The 27,929-nt window shown below is 41.8% G+C and overlaps 1 protein-coding gene across 1 annotated transcript; it reads left to right on the forward strand.

The window, feature by feature from the left end:
• Nucleotides 1-2,539: 2,539 nt before the first annotated feature.
• On the forward strand, nt 2,540-27,929 carry ppp1r32 (protein phosphatase 1, regulatory subunit 32). The gene is made up of 12 exons (XM_041836492.2): nt 2,540-2,623; nt 3,072-3,159; nt 3,615-3,732; nt 5,624-5,768; nt 5,976-6,036; nt 6,524-6,621; nt 11,921-11,986; nt 12,174-12,260; nt 25,396-25,467; nt 25,587-25,681; nt 26,138-26,239; nt 27,761-27,929. Exons 2-12 carry the CDS (start codon nt 3,072-3,074, stop codon nt 27,777-27,779), a joined length of 951 nt encoding a protein of 316 aa, XP_041692426.1. The 5' UTR covers nt 2,540-2,623; the 3' UTR covers nt 27,780-27,929.

Here is a 27,929-nt window from a genome sequence, read left to right on the forward strand (position 1 = left end):
ACCTCCAAACGAGCTTCAATGCCATACAACACTCCTTCAGTAGCCTCCAACTGCTCTTAAACACTAGTAAAACTAAATGCATGCTCTTCAATCGAACGCTGCTTGCACCCGCCCGCCCGACTAGAATCACTACTCTCTGCGGTTCTGACTTAGAATATGTCGACAACTACAAATACCTAGGTGTCTGGTTAGACTGTAAACTCTCCTTCCAGACTCACATTAAGCAACTCTAATCCAAAGTTAAATCTAGAATCGGCTTCCTATTTCGCAACAAAGCCTCCTTCACTCATGCTGCCAAACATGCCCTCGTAAAAAACTGACTATCCTACCGATCCTTGACTTTGGCGATGTCATTTACAAAATAGCCTCCAACACTCTACTCAGCAAATTGGATGTAGTCTATCACAGTGCCATCCGTTTTGTCACCAAAGCCCCATATACTACCCACCATTGTGACCTGTACGCTCTCGTTGGCTGGCCCTCACTACATATTTGTCGCCAAACCCACTGGCTCCAGGTCATCTATAAATCACTGCTAGGCAAATCCCTGCCTTATCTTAGCTCATTGGTCACCATAGCAACACCCACCCGTAGTATGCGCTCCAGCAGGTATATCTCACTGGTCATCCCCAAAGCCAACACCTCCTTTGGCCGCCATTCCTTCCAGTTCTCTGCTGCCAATGACTGGAACGAACTGCAAAAATCTCTGAAGCTGGAGACTCTAATCTCCCACACTAACTTTAAGCATCAGTTGTCAGAGCACCTTACCGATCACTGCACCTGTACACAGCCTATCTGAAATTAGCCTGCCCAACTACCTCATCCCTATATTGTTATTTATTTTGCTAATTTGCACCCCAGTATCTCTATTTGCACATCATCTTCTGCACATCTATCACTCCAGTGTTAATACTAAATTGTAATCATTTTGCACTATGGCCTATTTATTGCCTTACCTCCTTAACTTACTACATTTGCACACACTGTATATAGATTTTCTATTGTGTTATTGACTGTATGTTTTGTTTATTCCATATGTAACTCTGTGTTGTTGTTTTTATCGCACTGTTTTGCTTTATCTTGGCCAGGTCGCAGTTGTAAATGAGAACTTGTTCTCAACTGGCTTACCTGGTTAAATAAAGGTGAAATAAAATAAAAATAAAAAAAGGACTGGTGTTGTTTAGGTCTGCTTAACTGAACTGTGTCGCAACACCTCCATCAAGTGGCTATAACATGTAACAACGGTCTCTTGGCACAGGTGCTGTTTGGGTGTTGCCTAATCATGTGCACCATCATTGACTACAATATTGATGTCATAAAGTGGGTGTACAAATATATCTACAGGGAAAAGCACACCCAGGATATGACAGTTATATGCTTAGTATTTTAATGTATTTAAGACAGGCCCAGCACATAAACACCCAACGTTTCCACTAGGTCTTTTTCAAGGGTGTAAAAAGTGTGCTAATTTATGCAGAGACGAGAGGTGACGCAAGTAAGGGAGAAATCTGATCTAAAAGTATATACATTTTTACCATAGAGTAACCTAAAGCTTTTATCACACTGGTTGCATTCATAATCACATTAACTCAGCACCGCGATTAAAAACTGTAATTTAATAAGTACAGAGGAATCTGTTAGCAGAAAAACTATTTTATTAACAAAACGTAAATAAATATGTTTGTTTTACATAACTTTTTTGTTCCTGCAGTTTTACAGCTAATTTCCTGTAATTCTGATATATGACTATCTGAGTGAGTGACTAACAAAATCTCAAGAGTGTGCAAGCTGACATCAAGGGTGGCTACATTGAAGAATCTAAAATCTGGGATTAGAACCAGCGACCTTTCCGTTACTGGCACAACGCTCTTAACCACTAAGCTACCTGCTGCCCCTTTATGCGTTGTGCCAGTAACCGAAAGGTCGCTGGTTCTAATCCCAGAGCCGACTAGGTGAAAAATCTGTCGATGTGCCCTTGAGCAAGGCACTTAACCCTAATTGCTCCTGTAAGTCGCTCTGGATAAGAGCGTCTGCTAAATGACCAATATTTTATATATTTTTTTATATTACCGAGGTCTGGACCTTGGTGTCCTCATATGTAGCTACAGGCCCTGACAATAACATCAGCTATTAGTAGCCTAGGCTTAACCTTGGCGGTGTACATGATTATAATCGTGATTAATTTATCATTCATAAATTAAATGTCCTTTGATCGACTGGATACCTCAGTCATATAAATAATACAAAAATAATGTCCTTTTACCCTTGCCAGCTTTAGCCTCAGTGTCAGTCTGTTCGTGCAACTCCTTGTCACTAATTGTCATGCCAAACATGACTTGACAATGACAATAGCAAATGGAGTTGGCAAGAGCACAAGCAGATCTGGTACCAGGCTAAGAGAGCTTAAGGTGCAACTGCAAGCTCCTTGTACTGAGCAACCGTTCGTTTCCCTCTACGACTTCTATTGTGACCTCATTCGGCCCACATTGTGAAGTGCTGCTTGCGCCACGTGGAGAATCACCGTAGCAACGGTCGGTATCGTGGAGACGGCACGGGTCCCGCGCTATAAAAGCAGCCACAGCGCCAGGCCGCCGTTAAGCAGACACGCCGCCTTGAGAGACAGGTAACGGCAGAGCGCATGAGGGGGTCGCTTTTATCATAGTGATGCAGATATTTGATTGAAATTAATGTCGACTAGTCCTACTAGTTCTCAGTGGATTTTTTGATTTACAGGTCATCACAAATTAATGAATCTGTAGGCTAGGCCTTTAATAAGGGCATTTAGCGTATTATTCCTACATGTTCTGCTATGATAACTTTCCATAACTCTTCATTCTTGATTAAAATGCACGATTTACATTATGACATCAACATTCAACATGATCACATGTAGAATGATGGTAAGCTATTGTGAGAAAAGCTATACATTTTCCAAGAGTGTAAAAACTAAACAAAAACCAGTTTGACTATCAACATTCAACACTAACTCAAATCAGTCCTCTCTCCCAGTTACAGCTCAGCCCTACAAGGGTTTTTCCTGTTACTGTAGTAACTATCCTGGTCCTTCACAGATGGGTAGTCAGGGAGACGTGGTCACTCCAGGAGGAACCGGAAGCCCAGGAGGCCGCCTGGCCAACACCTCTTACAGGTCCTCGTATGGTGAGAACAAGTTATCTGATATGACATTGAAATGACTTGATGTAAACTCTCTGTTGTCTTGAATTGAATTATATTTTATTTTATTCTACTGATGGTAAGATAGTATCCACTACATTGACCTAAAGTGTGCTGCATTCGCAAGTAAACTCTACTTTCACCCTCAATGATACGCCTGCGTGATTTTCTTTTCATTGATAAAAAAAAAAAAAAGGTCTGATTCCATAATGACTCACTTGCATGACCACACACTGGTCCCAATTACCTCACTAAAATGTGTACTTGTTCACTTCCCTTCACTGATTTCAAAGGAAATGACCGGTATACGTTTTTCCCATAAACAAATATGGTGGAAACTCGAGCCGTTTCTTACTCTCATGAGTGCAAACTTCAGGAGAATGGAGATATTATTGGGAAGCACCCCAACCCTTCCCAACTTACTGTCATTTCTTATCCAGGCAAGGAAGGCTTCAGTCCATGTCTAGGCCATCATTACGGGACAGGGTACTCTGCCAACCTGAGACCTGCTGTTAACTACAGCCCCAGCCTGGACCACACTGACAACCCACAGCTAGGGTAAGACTATACTATATTATACTATACTATACTATATTATACTATACTATACTATACTAAACTATACTATACTATACTATACTATACTATACTATACTATACTATACTATACTATACTATATTATACTACACTATACTATACTATACTATACTATACTATACTATATTATACTATATTATACCATACTATACTATACTATACTATATTATACTATACTATACTATACTATACTATACTATACTATACTATACTATATTATACTATACTATACTATACTATATTATACTATACTATACTATACTATACTATACTATACTATACTATACTATACTATACTATACTACAGCCCTAGTCTGTACCACACTGACAACCCACAGCTAGGGTAAGAATATACTATATTATACTATACTATACTATACTATACTATACTATACTATACTATACTATACTATATTATACTATACTATACTATACTATACTATACTATACTATACTATACTATACTATACTATACTACAGCCCTAGTCTGGACCACACTGACAACCCACAGCTAGGGTAAGACTATACTATATTATATTATACTATATTATACTACATCCCCAGTCGGGACCACACTGACAACCCACAGCTAGGTAAGACTATACTATGTTATACTATACTATACTATATTATACTATACTATATAATATTATACTATACTATATTATACTATACTATACTATATTATACTATACTATATTATACTATACTATATTATACTATACTATATTATACTATACTATACTATACTATATTATACTATGCTATATTATACTATACTATATTATACTATACTATATTATATTATACTATACTATATTATACTATACTATATTATACTACAGCCCAGTCTGGACCACACTGACAACCCACAGCTAGGGTAAGACTATACTATATTATACTATACTATATTATACGACACTATATTATACTATACTATACTATACTATACTATACTATACTATATTATACTATATTATATTATACTATGCTATATTATACTATACTATACTATACTATACTATACTATACTATACTATACTATACTATACTATACTATACTATACTATACTATACTATATTATACTATACAGTACTATACTATACTATACTATACTATACTATACTATACTATACTATACTATACTATACTATACTATACTATACTATACTGTATTATACTACATCCCCAGTCTGGACCACACTGACAACCCACAGCTAGGTAAGACTATACTATATTATACTATACTATACTATATTATACTATACTATATTATAATATACTATATTATATTATACTATACTATACTATATTATACTATACTATATTATACTATACTATATTATATTTTATTATACTATACTATACTATACTATACTATACTATACTATACTATACTATACTATATTATACTATACTATATTATTCTATACTATACTATATTATACTATACTATATTATATTTCAGTCCTAGTCTGGACCACACTGACAACCCACAGCTAGGGTAAGAAGACTGAAACTGTACCATATTCCCTATACGGTCCACTAGTAGCCTTGTCCGAGCCAGAACGACCCCCTGGACAGGACGCTAGTCTATCGCAGGGCTCTGGCCAAAAGTAGTGCATTATTTAAATAGGATGCCATTTCAGATATGCCCCCCGGAGGTGCTTCCTGGTAATGATACCTATACTCACTAGCACAGAAGCGTATGAAATTACGTGGTCCTGGATGGCTCAGTTGTCAGGAGCTTGGCGATAGCAACGCCAAGGTCATAGGTTCAATTCCTGCAGGGATCACATATACAGAGGTATATAACAGTGACATGGAGCGTGTGTTTCGGTCTTCTCCAGGCGTTCTCTGCTGGATAGTTTCCAGTCTCAGACTAAGCGCCACTTCCAGCCTCTGACCAGACCTGATGGGTCAGAGACCCTGCCCTGCCCCAGTGGACAGATCAGAGAGAGTGGATACCTACAGCTCAACATACGGCCTACAGCAGTGAGGAGAGAGGGAGGGAGGGAGGAGAGAGGGAGGGAGGGAGGGAGGAGGAGAGAGAGGAGAGAGGGAGGGAGGGAGGGAGGGAGGGAGGGAGGGGGAGGAGGAGGGAGGGAGGAGAGAGGGAGGGAGGGAGGAGGGAGGAGAGAGGGAGGAGGGGGAGAATGTACTGATTGTAAGTGTCTTTCTGTCTCCCTCTCTCTCCCCTAGAATGTATCTTTCCAGACAGAGTATGAGGAACACTTTGTTCCCCATCGTCCCAGACCACCAGGTACTGTGCAATATACTGAGGAGCTGAATGATATAGGACTGACCAGAACAGACCAGAACAGACCAGGACTGACCAGAACTGACCAGAACATAACTCTACAGACCAGAACAGACCAGAACTGACCAGAACAGACCAGAACAGACCAGAACTGACCAGAACTGACCAGAACAGACCAGAACTGACCAGAACTGACCAGAACTGACCAGAACAGACCAGAACAGACCAGAACTGACCAGAACAGACCAGAACTGACCAGAACTGACCAGAACAGACCAGAACTGACCAGAACTGACCAGAACAGACCAGAACTGTAATGTGCTGGCTCTGTGCTGCGGGGGGAATGTATAACCAGGAGAACACAATTTGGCACGGCTCGGTTTGTTGTGTGAAAACTGGTTGCAATGACGTAATTTCAACCAGCTCTGCCCACTGCAGGGAAATGGCTGTTTAGAGAGCAACGCATAAATGACACACGATTGTCCTTTAGTTTCACAGAAGCACCAGTTAGTGGGAGCCCAAGGAGAGAGCGGTTTCCCTGAGGGGATGGCCCTGCAACCCAACACCTTTCTGCCCCAGTACCACATGGTTAGTGTTGCTCCCTCTAAATATACAATAGTGCCACATGGCTAGTGATGAGCAGACCTGGGTTCAAATACTATTTGAAATACTCTACCTTGGCTTGATTGAGATTGCCTGGCAGGATAGAGCCACCGCTCAAAGGATTTGGAAGATTTCAGATATTATTTGAACCCAGGTCTGGTCACATGGTTAGTGATGTCAGTAACCCAGGTCTGGTCACATGGTTAGTGATGTCAGTAACCCAGGTCTGGTCACATGGTTAGTGATGTCAGTAACCCAGGTCTGGTCACATGGTTAGTGATGTCAGTAACCCAGGTCTGATCACATGGTTAGTGATGTCAGTAACCCAGGTCTGGTCACATGGTTAGTGATGTCAGTAACCCAGGTCTGGTCACATGGTTAGTGATGTCAGTAAAAGAAATACCAACAGCTTTTTGCTTCAATACAGACAAATGGTTAGTGTCGTATCTCTTAGGCTGTGTGCCAAATGGCACCCTATTCCCTATATAGTGCCCTACTATTGACCAGGGCCCATATATTCCCTATATAGTGCACTACTATTGACCAGGGCCCATATATTCCCTATATAGTGCCCTATTATTGACCAGGGCCCATATATTCCCTATATAGTGCCTTACTATTGACCAGGGCCCATATATTCCCTATATAGTGCACTACTATTGACCAGGGCCCATATATTCCCTATATAGTACACTACTATTGACCAGGGCCCATATATTCCCTATATAGTGCACTACTATTGACCAGGGCCCATATATTCCCTATATAGTACACTACTATTGACCAGGGCCCATATATTCCCTATATAGTGCCCTATTATTGACCAGGGCCCATATATTCCCTATATAGTGCCTTACTATTGACCAGGGCCCATATATTCCCTATATAGTGCACTACTATTGACCAGGGCCCATATATTCCCTATATAGTGCCCTACTATTGACCAGGGCCCATATATTCCCTATATAGTGCCCTATTATTGACCAGGGCCCATATATTCCCTATATAGTGCCCTACTATTGACCAGGGCCCATATATTCCCTATATAGTGCACTACTATTGACCAGGGCCCATATATTCCCTATATAGTGCCCTACTATTGACCAGGGCCCTTATATTCCCTATATAGTGCACTACTATTGACCAGGGCCCATATATTCCCTATATAGTGCCCTACTATTGACCAGGGCCCATATATTCCCTATATAGTGCCCTACTATTGACCAGGGCCCATATATTCCCTATATAGTGCCCTACTATTGACCAGGGCCCATATATTCCCTATATAGTGCCCTACTATTGACCAGGGCCCATATATTCCCTATATAGTGCCCTACTATTGACCAGGGCCCATATATTCCCTATATAGTGCACTACTATTGACCAGGGCCCATATATTCCCTATATAGTACACTACTATTGACCAGGGCCCATATATTCCCTATATAGTGCACTACTATTGACCAGGGCCCATATATTCCCTATATAGTGCACTACTATTGACCAGGGCCCATAGGCTCTAGTAAAAAGTAGTGTGCTATGTAGGAAATAGGGTGCCATTTTTACTTAGCCCAGAACTCACCTAATTTGACCCTCAGTAAATTAAACGCTGTGGGTGTTCGATTTCAAAACGTTGGAAGTGTTTATATGAGAACCACCAGAAAGTGTTGAATTTAACACTGATACTTTCCAACACCGGTGGCATTAAAATGTCACACTAACTCAGTGTTAAAGTTACACTGTTATGGTGTTCATTGATACCTTCACAGCAAAGTATTCAGACCCCTTGACTTTTTCCACATTTTGTTACGTTACAAACTTATTCTAAATTGGATTAAATAAAACATTTTCCTCATCAATCTACACAAATCCCAAAATGACAAAGTGAAAACAAGTTTTTAGACATTTTTGCAAATGTATTTCAAATAAAAAACAGAAATACCTTACTTACAGAAGTATTCAGACCCTTTGCTATGAGAATCGAAATTGAGCTCAGGTGCATCCTGTTTCCATTGATCATCCTTGAGATGTTTCTACCACTTGATTGGAATCCACCTGTGGTAAATTCAATTGATTGGACATGATTTGGAAAGGTACACACCTGTCTATATAAGGTCCCACAGTTGACAGTGCATGTCAGCGCAAAAACCAAGCCATGAGGTCAAAGGAATTGTCCGTAGAGCTCAGAGACAGGATTGTGTCGAGGCACAGATCTGGGGAAGGGTACCAAAACATTTCTGCAGCATTGAAGGTCCCCAAGAACACAGTGGCCTCCATCATTCTTAAATGGAAGAAGTTTGGAACCACCAAGACTCTTCCTAGAGCTGACCGCCCGGCCAATAGGGGGAGAAGGTCCTTGGTCAGGAAGGTGACCAAGAACCCGATGGTCACTCTGACAGAGCTCCAGAGTTCCTCTGTGGAGATGGGAGAACCTTCCAGAAGGACAACCATGTCTGCAGTACTCCACCAATCAGGCCTTTATGGTAGAGTGGCCAGACGGAAGCCACTCCTCAGTAAAAGGCACATGACAGCCCACTTGGAGTTTGCCAAAAGGCACATAAATCATCCAGCATTGCTATTTCCAGAGTTTTGTATCATAATTTAAATTGGAAAAAATCTGTTTTGTGTATCAGTTCATAAACCATGTGCCATGGAATCGGGACATTGAACATCTCTTCCCAACAATTTTGCAATCTGTATGGCACAGCTGTCAATTTGTTGGTCCTTAAATGAAACTGGTATACTTTTTAATTTATCACAATTTTCTTTAACCAATTTTGGTCTTTAATGCAGGGCCGACAGACAAGTTCCTTACTTTCTCCCCCTTCCACTTGCCTCTTCCATTTTTGCGGTAATGCTGGATAGAGCAGACATTTCCATATATTTTTGTTAGCTGCATGTGTGACATAACTCCACCAGTCCTACTTATGATATAATTTACAAAGATTATACTATTTATTTTTATTTTTACCAATTAGAATATTTGAGTTTAACACAATATTTGTTGTAATATTTGTTGTCTTTTCTGGTAGATTAAACTGAAATTGCAACCAACTTTCTATGGCTTGTTTTAAAAAAATAGCAATATTTTGGAGATTATTTCATTTTCAAATAACTGAAAGTGAGAGGTTGCAATCTGAATAAAGGGAAAAAGGCCATTCTTGAACATGGGGTGGGACATTCTTAACTAATCTGCTAGAGAACCAGTTCGGATTTAAGTATAACTTTTGTATGACTGAAGCCTTTAGTGAAAGGTCTAATGCTTTAATATTTAATAATTATTTGCCCTCCGCATTCATATTCATTATCTAAATAGGCCCATTTCATTTTGTCTGGCTTGCCATTCCAAATAAAAATTGAATATTCTTTGGGCATATAATTTAAAAAACAAGTCGTTAGGTGCAGGCAAGACGTTCGACGGAGGCAGGTCCGTAAGTAAACAGGTAAACTGTGATATGACTAAATAGTTAATCAGGGTGATTTTTCCACAATAGACAGCTGTTGTCCTTTCCATGGTAGCAAGATCTTATCTAATTTGGCTAACTTTCTATTAAAAACGTATTGTAGTGAGATCATTTCCTACTCCTGAGTGGCGCAGTGGTCTAAGGCATCCTGGTTTGAATCCAGGCTCTGTCGCAGCCGGCCGCGACCGGGAGACTCATGGGCGGTGCACAATTGGCCCAGCGTCGTCCAGGGTAGGGGAGGGAATGGCCGACAGGGGATGTAGCTCAGTTGATAGAGCATGGTGTTTGCAACGCCAGGGTTGTGGGTTCGATTCCCACGGGGGGCCAGTATAAAAAAATATGTATTCACTAACTGTAAGTCGCTCTGGATAAGAGCGTCTGCTAAATGACTAAAATGTAAATGTCTTTCTTTCGGGATATGTATACCAAGTATATCCACTTCACCATCAGACCATTTTATTGGTCAACTACAATGTAATGTAAAAAATTTTTTATCCAGAGAGGTTAGGAAAATTATCTAGATCCTCTATGACGCTGTGCAGGGATCCAAATTGCAGATTTAAAAGAAAACATGAATCGTCAGCGTACAATGACACCTTTGTTTTTAAACCCTGGATTTCTATTCCCTTGATATTATTGTCTGATTTTAATAGCTAACAGTTCGATGGCCATAATAAATAGATATGCCGATAGTGGACAACCTTGTTTTACTCCTCTTGACAGTTTAATACTTTCTGAGAAGTAATCATTATTTACTATTTTACACCTAGGGTTACTATACACTGGCTCACTTTTCCGTTATTTATTTTTTAGAATTTTTTGAAAGAAGTTATTTTTTTCATTTCACTTCACCAATTTGGACTATTTTGTGTATGTCCATAACATGAAATCCGAAGAAAAATCAATTTAAATTACAGGTTGTAATGCAACAATATAGGAAAAACGCCAAGGGGGATGAATACTTGATTTTGATTTTAACCCATTTTATAAGAGATTCTCAAAAACACCAACACCGGGGTTCTTTTACACAAATTATTGTTAAATTAACACTTACAGAGATAATCTGTAACACCTGACTTAACACGATAAATGTTACACTGAAAAATCAACACTTACTAACACTGTCCAATTTGACACCCTGATTGAACAACAGTATTTTTTTAACAACAGCTTAAAAAGGCAACACCAGCTGGCGTTCAGTCCATTCATAGTAACACCACATTAACACCAAAACTGCTTACACCAGGATATGAACACTGACGATATTGCTGTGTGTAAGAAATTGTTAATTTGTTAACCAACGGAAACAGGAATGGAGTAGAATATTCAAATTAATTGACAGTGTAATTCTGTGATTAGCAAGCCCTGAAAAGTCTGAGCTAAAGTTGATGTTATCCCACTTTAGAATAAGCAAAGTGTGAACAGTCACTTGACCCCAGGGCTAAGCAGTCTGCATCCAACTAAAGGGGAAACATAATGTCTCCCTGTTCCCTATTTAGTGCCCTACTTTTGACCAGGACCCCTAGGGATTTGGTCAAAAGTAGTGCACTATATAGAGAAATATAGGGTGCCTTTTGGGATGCATCCAATGTAAACAGCTTTACGTAGCACATTGTTCATCCTCCATTTGGCTTGTGTGTAGTATTAGTATTATTATATGAATGTAACCACATTTTTCATCTTCATTGTGTCTTTGTTCCTGTTTGCCTGTTATTAAAATGTGCTGTGTGTGTGTGTGTGTGTGTGTGTGTGTGTGTGTGTGTGTGTGTGTGTGTGTGTGTGTGTGTGTGTGTGTGTGTGTGTGTATGTGTTATTATCAGGGCGATCCTAGGAGGACTGAGAACTCTGTGATGAGAGATGACTTCCTGCCTATATCCTTTCTTCAGGTGGGCTCTAACATGTTTTCATCTGTCCTGTTCTCTATCTGCCGATATGTTACAGTAGATTAGAATATATGTCCGTCTCTCAAACCATCTCTTGTATTATTAGAGAATGAATGTATGTGTTTTGTGTGTTGTCTGTGGGTTTGGAAGCAGAGAAAAAAATAATCAAGTTCGATTCTGTGTGTTCCAGGGCTCTGAGATGCTCCCCAGGCTGGTCAGTAGAGTCCCCAGAGAAACAGGCTTCACCAGGGACACATTGGACCCTCTGGCCTGTCTAGTATGTACTGTAGACAATCTCTCTCTCTCTCTCTCTCTCTCTCTCTCTCTCTCTCTCTCTCTCTCTCTCTCTCTCTCTCTCTCTCTCTGTCTCTCTCTCTCTCTTCTCTCTCTCTCTCTCTCTCTCTCTCTCTCTCTCTCTCTCTCTCTCTCAAATGACACCCTATTCCCTATTGGCAGCTGGTCAAAAGTAGTGTACTACATGGGTGATTCTACAGAAGTGATGCAAATTGCAGTCCCACCCTCCAAAAACCTATTTAAAAAAAATTTAAGTCTCCAAACTTAGAACTTTTATTTACATCATGATATGTTCTAATTCAATCCAAGGCAATAACAAACATATTGTTGAATGAACATTGTTTATTCACCTATTTCCATTGAGAGGTGGCTGTCCCAAACCCTGAGTCCTAAACTTCAAGCTACACTATTATTTTCACTATTATTTCAATAGAACAACTTGAGTTATTATTATTACATTGAATGAAATGGATCTAATTAGTAGTTTATTTTAATTTTAAAACATCTTTCTCAAAAAAATGCTGTCCCACCTTTTGATGTCACTTCAGAAACACACACATTAAAGACTGTAGAATGAATGTGACTTAAGCCCCACCCCTATACATATCACCAGGTGATGAGACTGTAGAATGAATGTGACTTAAACCCCACCAAATTTGCATTCTTTAAAGATAAAATAATGTTTAAAAGGCAAAAGACTCGCTGGAACGAAAATAGGAATGAATTATCAGTTCCCGAAGGAAATTGCAGAACGGCGCAAAGCTCTGGAGACTAAAAGGTGGCTGGTAGCTTAGTGGGTAAGAGCGTTGTGCCAGTAACCGAGAGGTCGCTGGTTCTAATCCTCGAGCCGACTAGGTGAAAAATCTGTCGATGTGCCCTTAAGCAAGGCACTTAACCCTAATTGCTCCTGTAAGTTGCTCTGGATAAGAGTGTCTACTAAAATGTAAATGTTGTAGTCGATAAGCTGTACATTGATAACCAACTGTTCTGAGACACCAAGACTACTCCATGGCTATTCTAAATAATACACCGTTATCATAGAAGAGGAGAATAATGTCTAATACTATCCATGGTAGGGATTGTAATAAAAAAAAACTGGTAATTAATCAAATACAATTGATAAAGAAATGAACTACAAATACACTATACCATTAAAGATAGGGAATGCTGTAAAATAATTAGTATTCGACTTTCTATTTATAGTATTTATAAATAGATAAAAGACAGCATTAGAAGAAAGGATCATTATTGAAATAACACATCTAATAATAATAATTATAATAATAATACATCTTCAAATATAAGGAACTGGAACACTAAAGGACTCAAAAGCCCAAAATTAGGCAGGAATCAACATGGTGGAGATAAACACACAGCCAACAGAGGACTTAGAAGACACAGTATGTAGGTATGTGAGGGTGTATTCAGTATGTGGGTATGTGAGGGTGTATTCAGTATGTGGGTATGTTAGGGTGTATTCAGTATGTGGGTATGTTAGGGTGTATTCAGTATGTAGGTATGTTAGGGTGTATACAGTATGTGGGTATGTGAGGGTGTATACAGTATGTAGGTATGTTAGGGTGTATACAGTATGTGGGTATGTTAGGGTGTATACAGTATGTGGGTATGTTAGGGTGTATACAGTATGTGGGTATGTTAGGGTGTATAGTATGTGGGTATGTTATGTATATGGGTATGTTAGGATCAGTATGTGGTATGTGAGGGTGTATTCAGTAGTGGGTATGTTAGGGTATCATGTAGGGTGGGTGTATTCAGTATGTGGGTATGTTAGGGTGTATATGTGGTATGTTAGGGTGTATTGTGATGGAAGGTGGGTTGTGTGTTTTTGTGTTTGGAAAAGTCTGAAGTTAAGTGAGTGAAAAAGGGAAATGGTTACAAATGAGCCCATGTGTGTCTGCGAGCAGGAGTTGTGACAGAGATAGCTTTCAATTTTGTGCAGATATGGGATATACATTTTAAAATAGATTATAAATATAGTTTATTTATTTATTGTCTTATCATGATGGAGCGGTCCCCAACCCTGTACTCTAGACACCCACCTGAGCGACCCACACACTAAGGAGAAGTCCTTATCCGTTTTATAGGCCTACTGCAAGTAGCCTATACGCAGCCAAGACAGAAAGATAAATGCGGCCAGAGACCCACTAGAGCAGCACCACCCCCTCAAGGGTCTGAGCCTGCCTGGCAGGGTTGGTCCTACAAAGCCAAAGCCCCCTGATGGGAGAGCATAATATACAAGGAAATTCTCAAAGCTGCTAATGAGAACCTTGACGACCTCGTGCCTAGCCAGTGGGGATTCCGGTGGGGTACGCCCACCCAGGTCGTGGCAGTGCTGGCAACACTAGCAGCAGTAACCCATGGGGGAGGGGGTCACACTCGGACAATCAGAGAGGGGTAAATTATTGTGGCCCTGGCGGCACAAAATAATCAAAAGGTCTGACTGCACAGAGATGCTTGGGAAAATGGTCACAACGGGGGACCAGCGTGTGGGTTTCAGGGGAAGGGGGGTGTATCTGAGCTCCATCACCTAGGACTTGACATTGGTTAATCAAATCTCTCCATTCTTGCTCAATTTGGCATGCCTTCTCAAACAGCTACAACTGAATATGCAATCACACATCAAGTCCTTTCTTGAGTTGGGCTCAGGGATGGAACAACTGTTAAACCTCTGAGCTTGTGGTTGTGTGTGAGGTAAGGGGGGGGAGTGTGTATGTGTGTGTGTGTGTGTGTGAGGTAAGGGTGGGGAGTGTGTGTGTGTGTGTGTGTGTGTGTGTGTGTGTGTGTGTGTGTGTGTGTGTGTGTGTGTGTGTGTGTGTGTGTGTGTGTGTGTGTGTGTGTGTGTGTGTGTGTGTGTGTCTGTGTGTGTGTGTGTCTGTGTGTGTGTGTGTGTGTGTGTGTGTGTGTGTGTGTGTGTGTGTGAGTGTGTATCCCACATCTGTTGCTATGGGGTAATGATGTTAGGGACACTATAGGATGAATCACAATAATTGTTGTTTGCCAAAAATGTAATTGTTGTAATGCCAGTCCTGGTTATAGGTAACAATCCTTCATATGAACTGCCAACATTATTACGCATATTATTAGTTAATTGTGGAAATAAATTAAGATATGCACAATTTTATATATATATATATATATATATATATATATATATATATATATATATATATATATATATTAATAACTGTATACAATATAATCGAGTTGAGTGTGTTGGAAATGCTTTTGGCAGTTAATCTGTTTCTGTTCTGTGGGTGGCACTGTGTGCTCTTTTTAAAGGTTGGGTCCCAATCTCTCAAAGGCCCTGGGATACAGGTGGACATGGGTGGACATGGGTGGTCTGCCAGTCACTGGAACGACAATCCAACTAGGGATAGTTGAGTTTTAGCGGGTGGAATAGTGGAGAACAATTGGAGGTTTACTCCGTAGCAGTGCAAATACAAAATATAGCTATATGGACACTCATTATGGTACCTATCCCATGGGCAAAGAAACTCAAAATGGGTGATGATATTAACTAACAATTATTTTGATCCGAATTTGCACATTTTTCAAACAGATTCCTCAAGGTAGATGGATTATTTAAAATATGTTATTGGACCATAAAAAGATTTGTCTCATTAACCTTTACGGACCAAATAATGATGACAACGCTTCTTTGAAAACATCTATAATAAATTATCAACTCTGCAAGCAATACAATACTCTATTATTATGGTGGGAGATTATTACATTTTACATTTAAGTCATTTAGCAGACGCTCTTATCCAGAGCAACTTACAAATTGGTGCATTCACCCTATAGCCAGTGGGTTAACCACTTTACAATATATATATATATATATATATATATATATTTGGGGGGGGGGGGGGTAGAAGGATTACTTCATCCTATCCCAGGTATTCCTTAAAGAGGTGGGGTTTCAAATGTCTCCGGAAGGTGGTGAGTGACTCCGCTGTCCTGGCGTCGTGAGGGAGCTTGTTCCACCATTGGGGTGCCAGAGCAGCGAACAGTTTTGACTGGGCTGAGCGGGAACTATGCTTCCGCAGAGGAAGGGGAGCCAGCAGGCCAGAGGTGGATGAACGCAATGCCCTCGTTTGGGTGTAGGGACTGATCAGAGCCTGAAGGTACGGAGGTGCCGTTCCCCTCACTGCTCCATAGGCAAGCACCATGGTCTTGTAACGGATGCGAGCTTCAACTGGAAGCCAGTGGAGTGTGCGGAGGAGGGGGGTGACGTGAGAGAACTTGGGAAGGTTGAACACCAGACGGGCTGCGGCATTCTGGATGAGTTGTAGGGGTTTAATGGCACAGGCAGGGAGCCCAGCCAACAGCGAGTTGCAGTAATCCAGACGGGAGATGACAAGTGCCTGGATTAGGACCTGTGCCGCTTCCTGTGTAAGGCAGGGTCGTACTCTCCGAATGTTGTAGAGCATGAACCTGCAGGATCGGGTCACCGCCTTGATGTTAGCGGAGAACGACAGGGTGTTGTCCAGGGTCACGCCAAGGCTCTTCGCACTCTGGGAGGAGGACACAACGGAGTTGTCAACCGTGATGGCGAGATCATGGAACGGGCAGTCCTTCCCCGGGAGGAAGAGCAGCTCCGTCTTGCCAGGGTTCAGCTTGAGGTGGTGATCCGTCATCCATACTGATATGTCGGCCAGACATGCAGAGATGCGATTCGCCACCTGGTTATCAGAAGGGGGAAAGGAGAAGATTAGTTGTGTATCGTCAGCGTAGCAATGATAGGAGAGGCCATGTGAGGATATGACAGAGCCAAGTGACTTGGTGTATAGGGAGAAAAGGAGAGGGCCTAGAACTGAGCCCTGGGGGACACCAGTGGTGAGAGCACGTGGTGCGGAGACAGCTTCTCGCCACGCCACTTGGTAGGAGTGACCGGTCAGGTAGGGACGCAATCCAGGAGTGAGCCGCGCCGGAGATGCCCAGCTCGGAGAGGGTGGAGAGGGGAGGATCTGATGGTTCACAGTATCAAAGGCAGCAGACAGGTCTAGAAGGACAAGAGCAGAGGAGAGAGAGTTAGCTTTAGCAGTGCGGAGAGCCTCCGTGACACAGAGAAGAGCAGTCTCAGTTGAATGACCAGTCCTGAAACCTGACTGGTTTGGATCAAGAAGGTCATTCTGAGAGAGATAGCAAGAGAGTTGGCTAAAGACGGCACGCTCAATAGTTTTGGAAAGAAAAGAAAGAAGGGATACTGGTCTGTAGTTGTTGACATCAGTGGGATCGAGTGTTGTTTTTTGAGAAGGGGTGCAACTCTCGCTCTCTTGAAGACGGAAGGGACATGGCCAGCAGTCAAGGATGAGTTGATCAGCGAGGTGAGGTAGGGGAGAAGGTCACCGGAGATGGTCTGGAGAAGAGAGGAGGGGATGGGGTCAAGCGGGCAGGTTGTTGGGCGGCCTGCAGTCACTAGTCGCAAGATTTTATCTGGAGAGAGAGGGGAGAAAGAAGTCAAAGCATAGGGTAGGGCAGTGTGAGCAGGACCAACAGTGTCATTAGATTTAACAAACGAGGATCGGATGTCGTCAACCTTCTTTTCAAAGTGGTTGACGAAGTCATCCACAGAGAGGGAGGAGGGGGTGGGGGGGAGGATTCAGCAGTGAGGAGAATGTGGCAAAGAGCTTCCTAGGGTTAGAGGCAGATGCTTGGAATTTAGAGTGGTAGAAAGTGGCCTTAGCAGCAGAAACAGATGAAGAAAATGTAGAGAGGAGGGAGGAAAAGATGCCAGGTCGGCAGGGAGTTTAGTTTTCTTCCATTTCCGCTCCGCTGCCCGGAGCTCTGTTCTGTGAGCTCGCAATGAGTCATCAAGCCACGGAGCTGGAGGGGAGGACCGAGCCGGCCGGGAGGATAGGGGACACAGGGAGTCAAAGGATGCAGAAAGGGAGGAGAGGAGGGTTGAGGAGGCAGAGTCAGGAGATTGGAGGGAGAAGGATTGAGCAGAGGGAAGAGATGATAGGATGGAAGAGGAGAGAGTAGTGGGAGAGAGAGAGCGAAGGTTGCGGCGGCGCGTTACCATCTGTGTAGGGGCAGAGTGAGTAGTGTTGGAGGAGAGCGAGAGAGAAAAGGATACAAAGTAGTGGTCGGAGACATGGAGGGGAGTTGCAGTGAGATTAGTAGAAGAGCAACATCTAGTAAAGATGAAGTCAAGCGTATTGCCTGCCTTGTGAGTAGGGGGGGACGGTGAGAGGGTGAGGTCAAAAGAGGAGAGGAGTGGAAAGAAGGAGGCAGAGAGAAATGAGTCAAATGTAGACGTAGGGAGGTTGAAATCCCCCAAAACTGTGAAGGGTGAGCCATCCTCAGGAAAGGAACTTATCAAGGCGTCAAGCTCATTGATGAACTCTCCAAGGGAACCTGGAGGGCGATAGATGACAAGGATATTAAGCTTAAATGGGCTAGTGACTGTGATTATAATACGGTTTGAAATACCTCAATGGACCCGTAAAGGAAATCACACTACAAACTATCACCCTCATGTGCTTAAGGAAATTGTGAATGTCATGGATACATTAGAACTAGTGGATATATGGAGGCTTACATATCCTGATCTAGTGAGATATACATGGCGGAGACTCAATCAAGCTAGTCGTCTTGACTTCTTTCTTATGTCATACTCGTTGGCACCAAAAGTAAAACATGTGACGATATGGGACAGAATGCGGTCGGACCATCATATAATAGGCATATACATTACTCTTAAAGAAGTTCCACGTGGGCGAGGATATTGGAAATGTAATCAAAGCCTATTGGATGATAACTTGTTTTTAACCAGGACAGAATCATTTATAACTGACTTTTTCCTACATAACAGCAGATCCCCTTATTGTATGATACACTTTTAAATGTGCCTTTAGAGGCCATGCAATTCAATACTCATCTCTAAAACAAAAGCAATTTAAGTCAAAATAATCCATATTAAGAATTGAAGTAGAGGGACTAACAGTACAGATAGATGGCAATAAAAACAGTACATTTACATTTACATTTACATTACATTTTAGTCATTTAGCAGACGCTCTTATCCAGAGCGACTTACAGGAGCAATTAGGGTTAAGTGCCTTGCTCAAGGGCACATTTACGTCATTTAGCAGACGCTCTTATCCAGAGCGACTTACAAATTGGTGCATTCACCCTATAGCCAGTGGGAAAACCACTTTACACTTTTATTTTTTTATTTTTTATTTTTTGGGGGGGGTAGAAGGATTACTTTATCCTATCCCAGGTATTCCTTAAAGAGGTGGGGTTTCAAATGTCTCCGGAAGGTGGTGAGTGACTCCGCTGTCCTGGCGTCGTGAGGGAGCTTGTTCCACCATTGGGGTGCCAGAGCAGCGAACAGTTTTGACTGGGCTGAGCGGGAACTATGCTTCCGCAGAGGAAGGGGAGCCAGCAGGCCAGAGGTGGATGAACGCAATGCCCTCGTTTGGGTGTAGGGACTGATCAGAGCCCGAAGGTACGGAGGTGCTGTTCCCTCACTGCTCCATAGGCAAGCACCATGGTCTTGTAACGGATGCGAGCTTCAACTGGAAGCCAGTGGAGTGTGCGGAGGAGGGGGTTGACGTGAGAGAACTTGGGAAGGTTGAACACCAGACAGGCTGCGGCATTCTGGATGAGTTGTAGGAGTTTAATGGCACAGGCAGGGAGGCCAGCCAACAGCGAGTTGCAGTAATCCAGACGGGAGATGACAAGTGCCTGGATTAGGACCTGTGCCGCTTCCTGTGTAAGGCAGGGTCGTACTCTCCGAATGTTGTAGAGCATGAACCTGCAGGATCGGGTCACCGCCTTGATGTTAGCGGAGAACGACAGGGTGTTGTCCAGGGTCACGCCAAGGCTCTTCGCACTCTGGGAGGAGGACACAACGGAGTTGTCAACCGTGATGGCGAGATCATGGAACGGGCAGTCCTTCCCCGGGAGGAAGAGCAGCTCCGTCTTGCCAAGGTTCAGCTTGAGGTGGTGATCCGTCATCCATACTGATATGTCTGCCAGACATGCAGAGATGCGATTCGCCACCTGGTTATCAGAAGGGGGAAAGGAGAAGCCACAGAAGGCTTAGAGGCACAGAATACGTTAGAGGAAAAACAACAAGAAATGGAGGAACTTATTCAAGAAAGATCAAGTGTAATATATTATAAAAAATAAAGCAAACTGCATGGAATGCTACCAAAAATAATTTACTGAAACTTGTTACAAATGACGGAATCACCTATAATTCACAAAACTATATTTTGATAGAGGAAGCAAAGTACTTTAAGCATGTACAGAAAGACTCATGTGAAGGCCAAATTACAGAGGAGGAACTTCTTAATGCAATTAAAGCCTTTAAGTGCGGAAAACTCTATGGCTGGATGGCATACCAGTGGAGGTATACCAAACCTTTGTTGATGTACTCAGAGGATCGTTATTAGCATGTTTTAACCACTCCTATTAAAATGATAGATTATCAAATACTCAACAAGAAGGTCTGATTTCATTATTATGAAACAGGACCCAAGTGGTAAATATAAAGATCCAGTCCATTAAAAAAATTGGAGGCCCCTTACACTTCAGTGTTGTGATGCAAAAATTCTAGCAAAGTGCATAGTGCTTAGAATTAAAAAGGTATTGTCGGATATTATTCATCCTAATCTGACAGGTTTTTTACATGGAAGATACATTGGAGATAATATAAGGCAAGTATTGGAAACAATAGAACACTATGAAAAATCTGGGAAACCAGGCCTGGTATTCATAGCTGACATTGAAAAGGTTTTTGATGAAGTACGACTGGAATTCATATATAAATGCCTGGAATATTTCAATTTTGAAGAATCTCTTATACAATGGGTTAAAGTTATGTATATTAACCCTAGGTGTAAAATAGTAAATGATGTCTATTTCTCAGAAAGTTTTAAACTGTCAAAAGGAGTAAAACAAGGTTGTCCACTATCGGCATATCTATTTACTACGGACAGCGAAATGTTAGCTATTAAAATCAGATCCAACAATAATATCAAGGGCCTAGAAATCCAAGGCTTAAAAACTAAGGGGTCATTGTACGCTGATTATTCATGTTTTCTTTTAAATCCACAATGGGTCTCTCCACAGCCTCATAGATGATCTAGATACTTTTTCTAACCTCTCTGGATTACAACCAAAGTATGATAAGTGTACTATATTACGTATTGGATCAGAAAAAAATACAACTTTTACATTACTGTGTAGTTTACCAATACAACGGTCTGATGGTGAAGTGGAAATACTCTGTATACATATCCCGAAAGAAAGAAATTATCTCATTACAATACATTTTTATAGAAAAATAACAAAAATACATAAGATCTTGCTACCGTGGAAAGGAAAATACCTGTCTATTGGTGAGAAATCACCCTGATGATCTCTTTAGTCATATCCCTGTTTACCTATTTGCTTATCGCCCAGCGTTTTTTAAATTATAGGAGCAAAAATATTCAATTTAATTTGGAACGGCAAGCAAGACAAATTTAAACAGGTTTATTTAGATAATGAATATGAATTCGCAGGGCAGAAATTATTAAATATGAAAGCATTAGACCTCTCGCTAAAGGCTTCAGCATTTCAAAAGTTATACTTAAATCCAAACTGGTTCTCTAGCAGATTAGTAAGAATGTCTCACACCATGTTCAAGAATGGCCTTTTTCCCTTTATTCAGATCATGACCTCTCACTTTTGGTTATTTGAAAATTATATAATCTCCAGAATATTGCTATTTTTAAAACAAGCCATAGCAAGTTGGTTGCATTTTCAGTTTAATCCACCAGAAAAGACAGAACAAATATTACAACAAATATTATGGTTAAACTCAAATATACTAATTGGTTAAAAAATATATATATAATCTTTGTAAATTATATCATAAATAGGACTGGTGGAGTTATGTCACACATGCAACTAACAAAAATATTTGGAAATGTCTGCTCTATCCAGCATTACCGCAAAAATGGAAGAGGCAAGTGGAAGGGGGAGAAAGTAAGGAACTTGTCTGTCGGCATTAAAGACCAAAATTGGCTAAACAAAATTGTGATAAATAAAAAAGTATACCAGTTTCATTTAAAGACTAAAACATTGACAGCTGTGCCATATAGATTGCCAAATAGTTGGGAAGAGATTTTCAATGTACCAATTCCATGGCACATGGTTTATGAACTGATACACAAATCAAAGCTAGATTCAAAACTTAGAGTTTTTCAATTTAAATTATGATACAAAATTCTTGCAACCAATAGAATGTTATATATATTGGGGATACAACCATCCCAGCTCTGCATATTTTGCTGCGAAGAGACAGAATCATTAGATCATTTGTTTTGGTACTGTCCATATGTAGCTTGTTTTTGGTCGCAAGTTCAGGAATGGCTAAAGGATTGCAATATTTGCCTGGAGCTAACTCTGCAAATAGCACTGCTGGGTGATTAAAAAAGTCATAGTCAATCGATTAATAATATAATAATACTCTTAGCAAAAATGTTTATCTTTAATTTACAATATGTAGAATCTATGAGAATAGAAAGGTTCAGAACTTTTGTGAAACATCACAGCACAGTTGAAAAATATATGGCAAATAGAAATCAAAACTGGACGGTGTTCAGAGATAGATGGGAGGGGTTGAGTGGAGCTGAAGGATGGGACTAAAAACAAACAAAAGATACATATTTTAAACTATACTCTGTCAGTAAAATGTATATAGTATGTAGCTGGAAGTAGAAGCCTAAGAGTTGTTGTCCATTAGTTTACTCCAATTAGGGGAGGGGTGGGAGGGTTAGGGGGAAATAATAAAGGAAAATATATTTAAAAATATATACTGTATATATATTATATACAGTTGAAGTCGGAAGTTTACATACACCTTAGCCAAATACATTTAAACTCAGTTTTTCACAATTCCTGACATTTAATCCTAGTAAAAATTCCCTGTCTTAGGTCAGTTAGGATCACCACTTTATTTTAAGAATGTGAAATGTCAGAATAATAGTAGAGAGAATGATTTATTTCAGCTTGTATTTATTTCATCACATTCCCAGTGGGTCAGAAGTTTACATACACTCAATTAGTATTTGGTAGCATTGCCTTTAAATTGTTTAACTTGGGTCAAACGCCTTCCACAAGCTTCCCACAATAAGTTGGGCGAATTTTGGCCCATTCCTCCTGACAGAGCTGGTGTAACTGAGTCAGGTTTGTAGGCCTCCTTGCTCGCACACACTTTTTCAGTTCTGCCCACATATTTTCTATAGGATTGAGGTCAGGGCTTTGTGATGGCCACTCCAATACCTTGACTTTGTTGTCCTTAAGCCATTTTGCCACAACTTTGGAAGTATGCTTGGGGTCATTGTCCATTTGGAAGACCCATTTGCGACCAAGCTTTAACTTCCTGACTGATGTCTTGAGATGTTGCTTCAATATATCCACATAATTTTCCTTCCTCGTGATGCCATCTATTTTGTGAAGTGCACCAGTCCCTCCTGCAGCAAAGCACCCCCACAGCATGATGCTGCCACCCCCGTGCTTCACAGTTGGGATGGTGTTCTTCGACTTGCAAGCAACCCCCTTTTTCCTCCAAACATAACGATGATCATTATGGCCAAACAGTTCTATTTTTGTTTCATCAGACCAGAGGACATTCCCCTAAAAAGTACGATCTTTGTCCCCATGTGCAGTTGCAAACCGTAGTCTGGCTTTTTTATGGCGGTTTTGGAGCAGTGGCTTCTTCCTTGCTGAGTGGCCATTCAGGTTATGTCAATATAGGACTCGTTTTACTGTGGATATAGATACTTTTGTACCTGTTTCCTCCAGCATCTTCACAAGGTCCTTTGCTGTTGTTCTGGGATTGATTTGCACTTTTCGCACCAAAGTACGTTCATCTCTAGGAGACAGAACGTGTCTCCTTCCTGAGCGGTATGACGGCTGCGTGGTCCCATGGTGTTTATACTTGCGTACTATTGTTTGTACAGATGAACGTGGTACCTTCAGGCGTTTGGAAATTTCTCCCAAGGATGAACCAGACTTGTGGAGGTCTACAATTCTTTTTCTGAGGTCTTGGCTGATTTCTTTTGATTTTCCAATGATGTCAAGCAAAGAGGCACTGAGTTTGAAGGTAGGCCTTGAAATACATCCACAGGTACACCTCCAATTGACTCAAATTATGTCAATTAGCCTATCAGAAGCTTCTAAAGCCATGACATAATTTTCTGGAATTTTCCAAGCTGTTGAAAGGCACAGTCAACTTAGTGTATGTAAACTTCTGTCCCACTGGAATTGTGATACATTGAATTATAAGTGAAATAATCTGTCTGTGAACAATTGTTGGAAAGATTACTTGTGTCATGCACAAAGTAGATGTCCTAACCGACTTGCCAAAACTATAGTTTGTTAACAAGAAAGTTGTGGAGTGGTTGAAAAACTAATTTTAATGACTCCAACCTAAGAGTATGTAAACCTTCGACTTCAACTGTACATGTCTACCTGACATGTTGGAGAGACCTGTGTGCTGAAAGTTTGAAAAAGATAGGATACACATTTCCAACTCCAAATGTGCACCTGATCTGTATAATGACCCATATAGGGGACAGACTGCCATTTGGGACATAACCAAGGATCCACATAGCAACAATCGTTATGTCACAGCACCTATATCAGTGGTGGCTGGTGGCGCTTTAAATGGGCGAGGACGGGCTCATATTACTGGCTGGAATGGAATGGGATCAAACACATCGTGCTCCTGGTTTTCCATGTGTTGGATGTTATTCCATTTACTCCATTCCATTCTTTATTATGAGCCGTCCTCCCCTCACCAGCCTCCTCTGACCTGTATGATGTCACTTCCTGCGTATTACCTCTAGGCCTCTCTGTTATACTGTCTGATGTCACTTCCTGTGTATTACCTCTAGGCCTCTCTGTTATACTGTATGATGTCACTTCCTGTGTATTACCTCTAAGCCTCTCTGTTATGCTGTATGATGTCACTTCCTGTGTATTACCTCTAGGCCTCTCTGTTATGCTGTATGATGTCACTTCCTGTGTATTACCTCTAGGCCTCTCTGTTATGCTGTATGATGTCACTTCCTGTGTATTACCTCTAGGCCTCTCTGTTACCTGGCTCTGGGACTCAGAAGATCAGCTCACCTGCCGAGAAGAAGTTGATTGGGATGAAGGTTAGAGAGCTATATCATATATGCCTTAATAAGACATTATAAAGGCTCATACATGCTTATAACATTTTCTAAAGCATTATACAGGCAGGGTAAAGTGTTACCATTAGTTTGGTTTCCAGGAGCGTTCAGGATTCATCCTCAACACACCAAACCTGAAAAACCTGTCACACACACCGTCCGAACCCTCACGCTTCCGCACTCACTACCAGACCAAGTAAGTAGGCTTCTCTTTTTTTATTTACATGACGTTGTATTGTGTATTATTCAAGAGGTAGTCCTGATCGGGACTTGAGATGAAGAAAGTATGATAATGTATGAACTCTCTACTGTAAGTGGCTCTGGATAAGAGGGTCTGCTAAATGACTAAAATGTAAATGTAAAATGAGATAAACGTCAGTTGTTCATATTGCGGTGAATTCAGGAGGTAGTCCTTATCGGGACTTGCACCTTGGTCCCTGTGACTGTCAGTTAACCGTTACACCTAGAGGTCCGAACCTCTTTACAAGGTCTTTACAGGACAGTTTCCCGGACACAGATTAAGCCTAATCCTGGACTATAAAGCATGCTCAATAGAGATTCTTCATTGAGTTTCTAGTCCAGGACTGGACCTAATCTATGTCCGGGAACCCGCCCCTAGGTGTTGTACTGAGGTCGCTACAATATATTCCAGGTTCTGTGACGTTTCAGCGCTAGAGAACCTAAGAGCAGGCTGGACGAGAGGAGGCATCCACAAGCACAGGACCAATGGTTACACTGGGAGAGACACAGACAGGTAGAGACACAGACAGGGAGAGACACAGACAGGGAGAGACACAGACAGGTAGAGAGACAGACAGGGAGAGACACAGACAGGTAGAGACAGACAGGGACAGTCAGACAGGTAGAGACAGACAGGTAGAGACAGACAGGTAGAGAGACAGACAGGTAGAGAGACAGACAGGGAGAGACAGACAGGGAGAGACAGACAGGTAGAGATAGACAGGTAGAGAGACAGACATGTAGAGACAGACAGGGAGAGACAGACAGGTAGAGACAGACAGGTAGAGACAGACAGGTAGAGACAGACAGGGAGAGAGACAGACAGGTAGAGAGACAGACAGGTAGAGAGCAGACAGGTAGAGAGACAGACAGGGAGAGAGACAGACAGGGAGAGACAGACAGGTAGAGAGACAGACAGGGAGAGACAGACAGGTAGAGACAGACAGGGAGAGAGACAGACAGGTAGAGAGACAGACAGGTAGAGAGACAGACAGGGAGAGACAGACAGGTAGAGACAGACAGGTAGAGAGACAGACAGGTAGAGAGACAGACAGGTAGAGAGACAGACAGGTAGAGACAGACAGGGAGAGAGACAGACAGGTAGAGAGACAGACAGGGAGAGACAGACAGGTAGAGACAGACAGGTAGAGACAGACAGGTAGAGACAGACAGGTAGAGACAGACAGGTAGAGACACAGACAGGGAGAGACACAGACAGGTAGAGACAGACAGGGAGAGAGACAGACAGGTAGAGAGACAGACAGGTAGAGAGACAGACAGGGAGAGACAGACAGGTAGAGAGACAGACAGGGAGAGACAGACAGGTAGAGACAGACAGGTAGAGAGACAGACAGGTAGAGAGACAGACAGGTAGAGAGACAGACAGGTAGAGACAGACAGGTAGAGACAGACAAAGAGAGACAGACAGGTAGAGAGACAGACAGGGAGAGACAGACAGGTAGAGACAGACAGGTAGAGAGACAGACAGGGAGAGACAGACAGGGAGAGACAGACAGGTAGAGAGACAGACAGGGAGACACAGACGGGGGGGGGTGAAGAGGGGGGGTCAGGGAGTGAAGAGGGGTGTCAGAGGGGGGGTCAGGGAGTGAAGGGGGGGGTCAGGGGGTGAAGAGGGGGGGAGCTAGATAACTATTCAGACAGAGGTGTGTGTGCCAAAAGACAGGGAGAGAGACAGACAGGGAGAGAGACAGACAGGTAGAGACAGACAGGTATAGAGACAGACAGGGAGAGACAGACAGGTAGAGAGACAGACAGGGAGAGACAGACAGGTAGAGAGACAGACAGGTAGAGAGACAGACAGGAAGAGACAGACAGGTAGAGAGACAGACAGGGAGAGACAGACAGGAAGAGACAGACAGGTAGAGAGACAGACAGGGAGAGACACAGACAGGGAGAGACAGACAGGTAGAGACAGACAGGTAGGTAGAGTATATAACACACCACTATATTCTAGAAATTCTGTTATGACAGAAATGTGCCTCCTTTTGACTTCCTCTCTTCGTCTCTTTCACAGGTTTAACCTCAGGCACTGACTGTCAAGGTACAAAGTCAGACATCAGATCACCCATTAAATACCCTTAATATATTTCCAACTGGCTAACAGAGATGGTGTTTTCAGCTGATAATGGCATGGGCGCTGCTATTTCCATCCAAATAAAACGGTTGATTTTTATCAATTGGAT

Source organism: Coregonus clupeaformis, unplaced genomic scaffold, assembly GCF_020615455.1.
Source record: "Coregonus clupeaformis isolate EN_2021a unplaced genomic scaffold, ASM2061545v1 scaf1171, whole genome shotgun sequence".
In the NCBI taxonomy this organism is placed as follows: domain Eukaryota; kingdom Metazoa; phylum Chordata; class Actinopteri; order Salmoniformes; family Salmonidae; genus Coregonus; species Coregonus clupeaformis.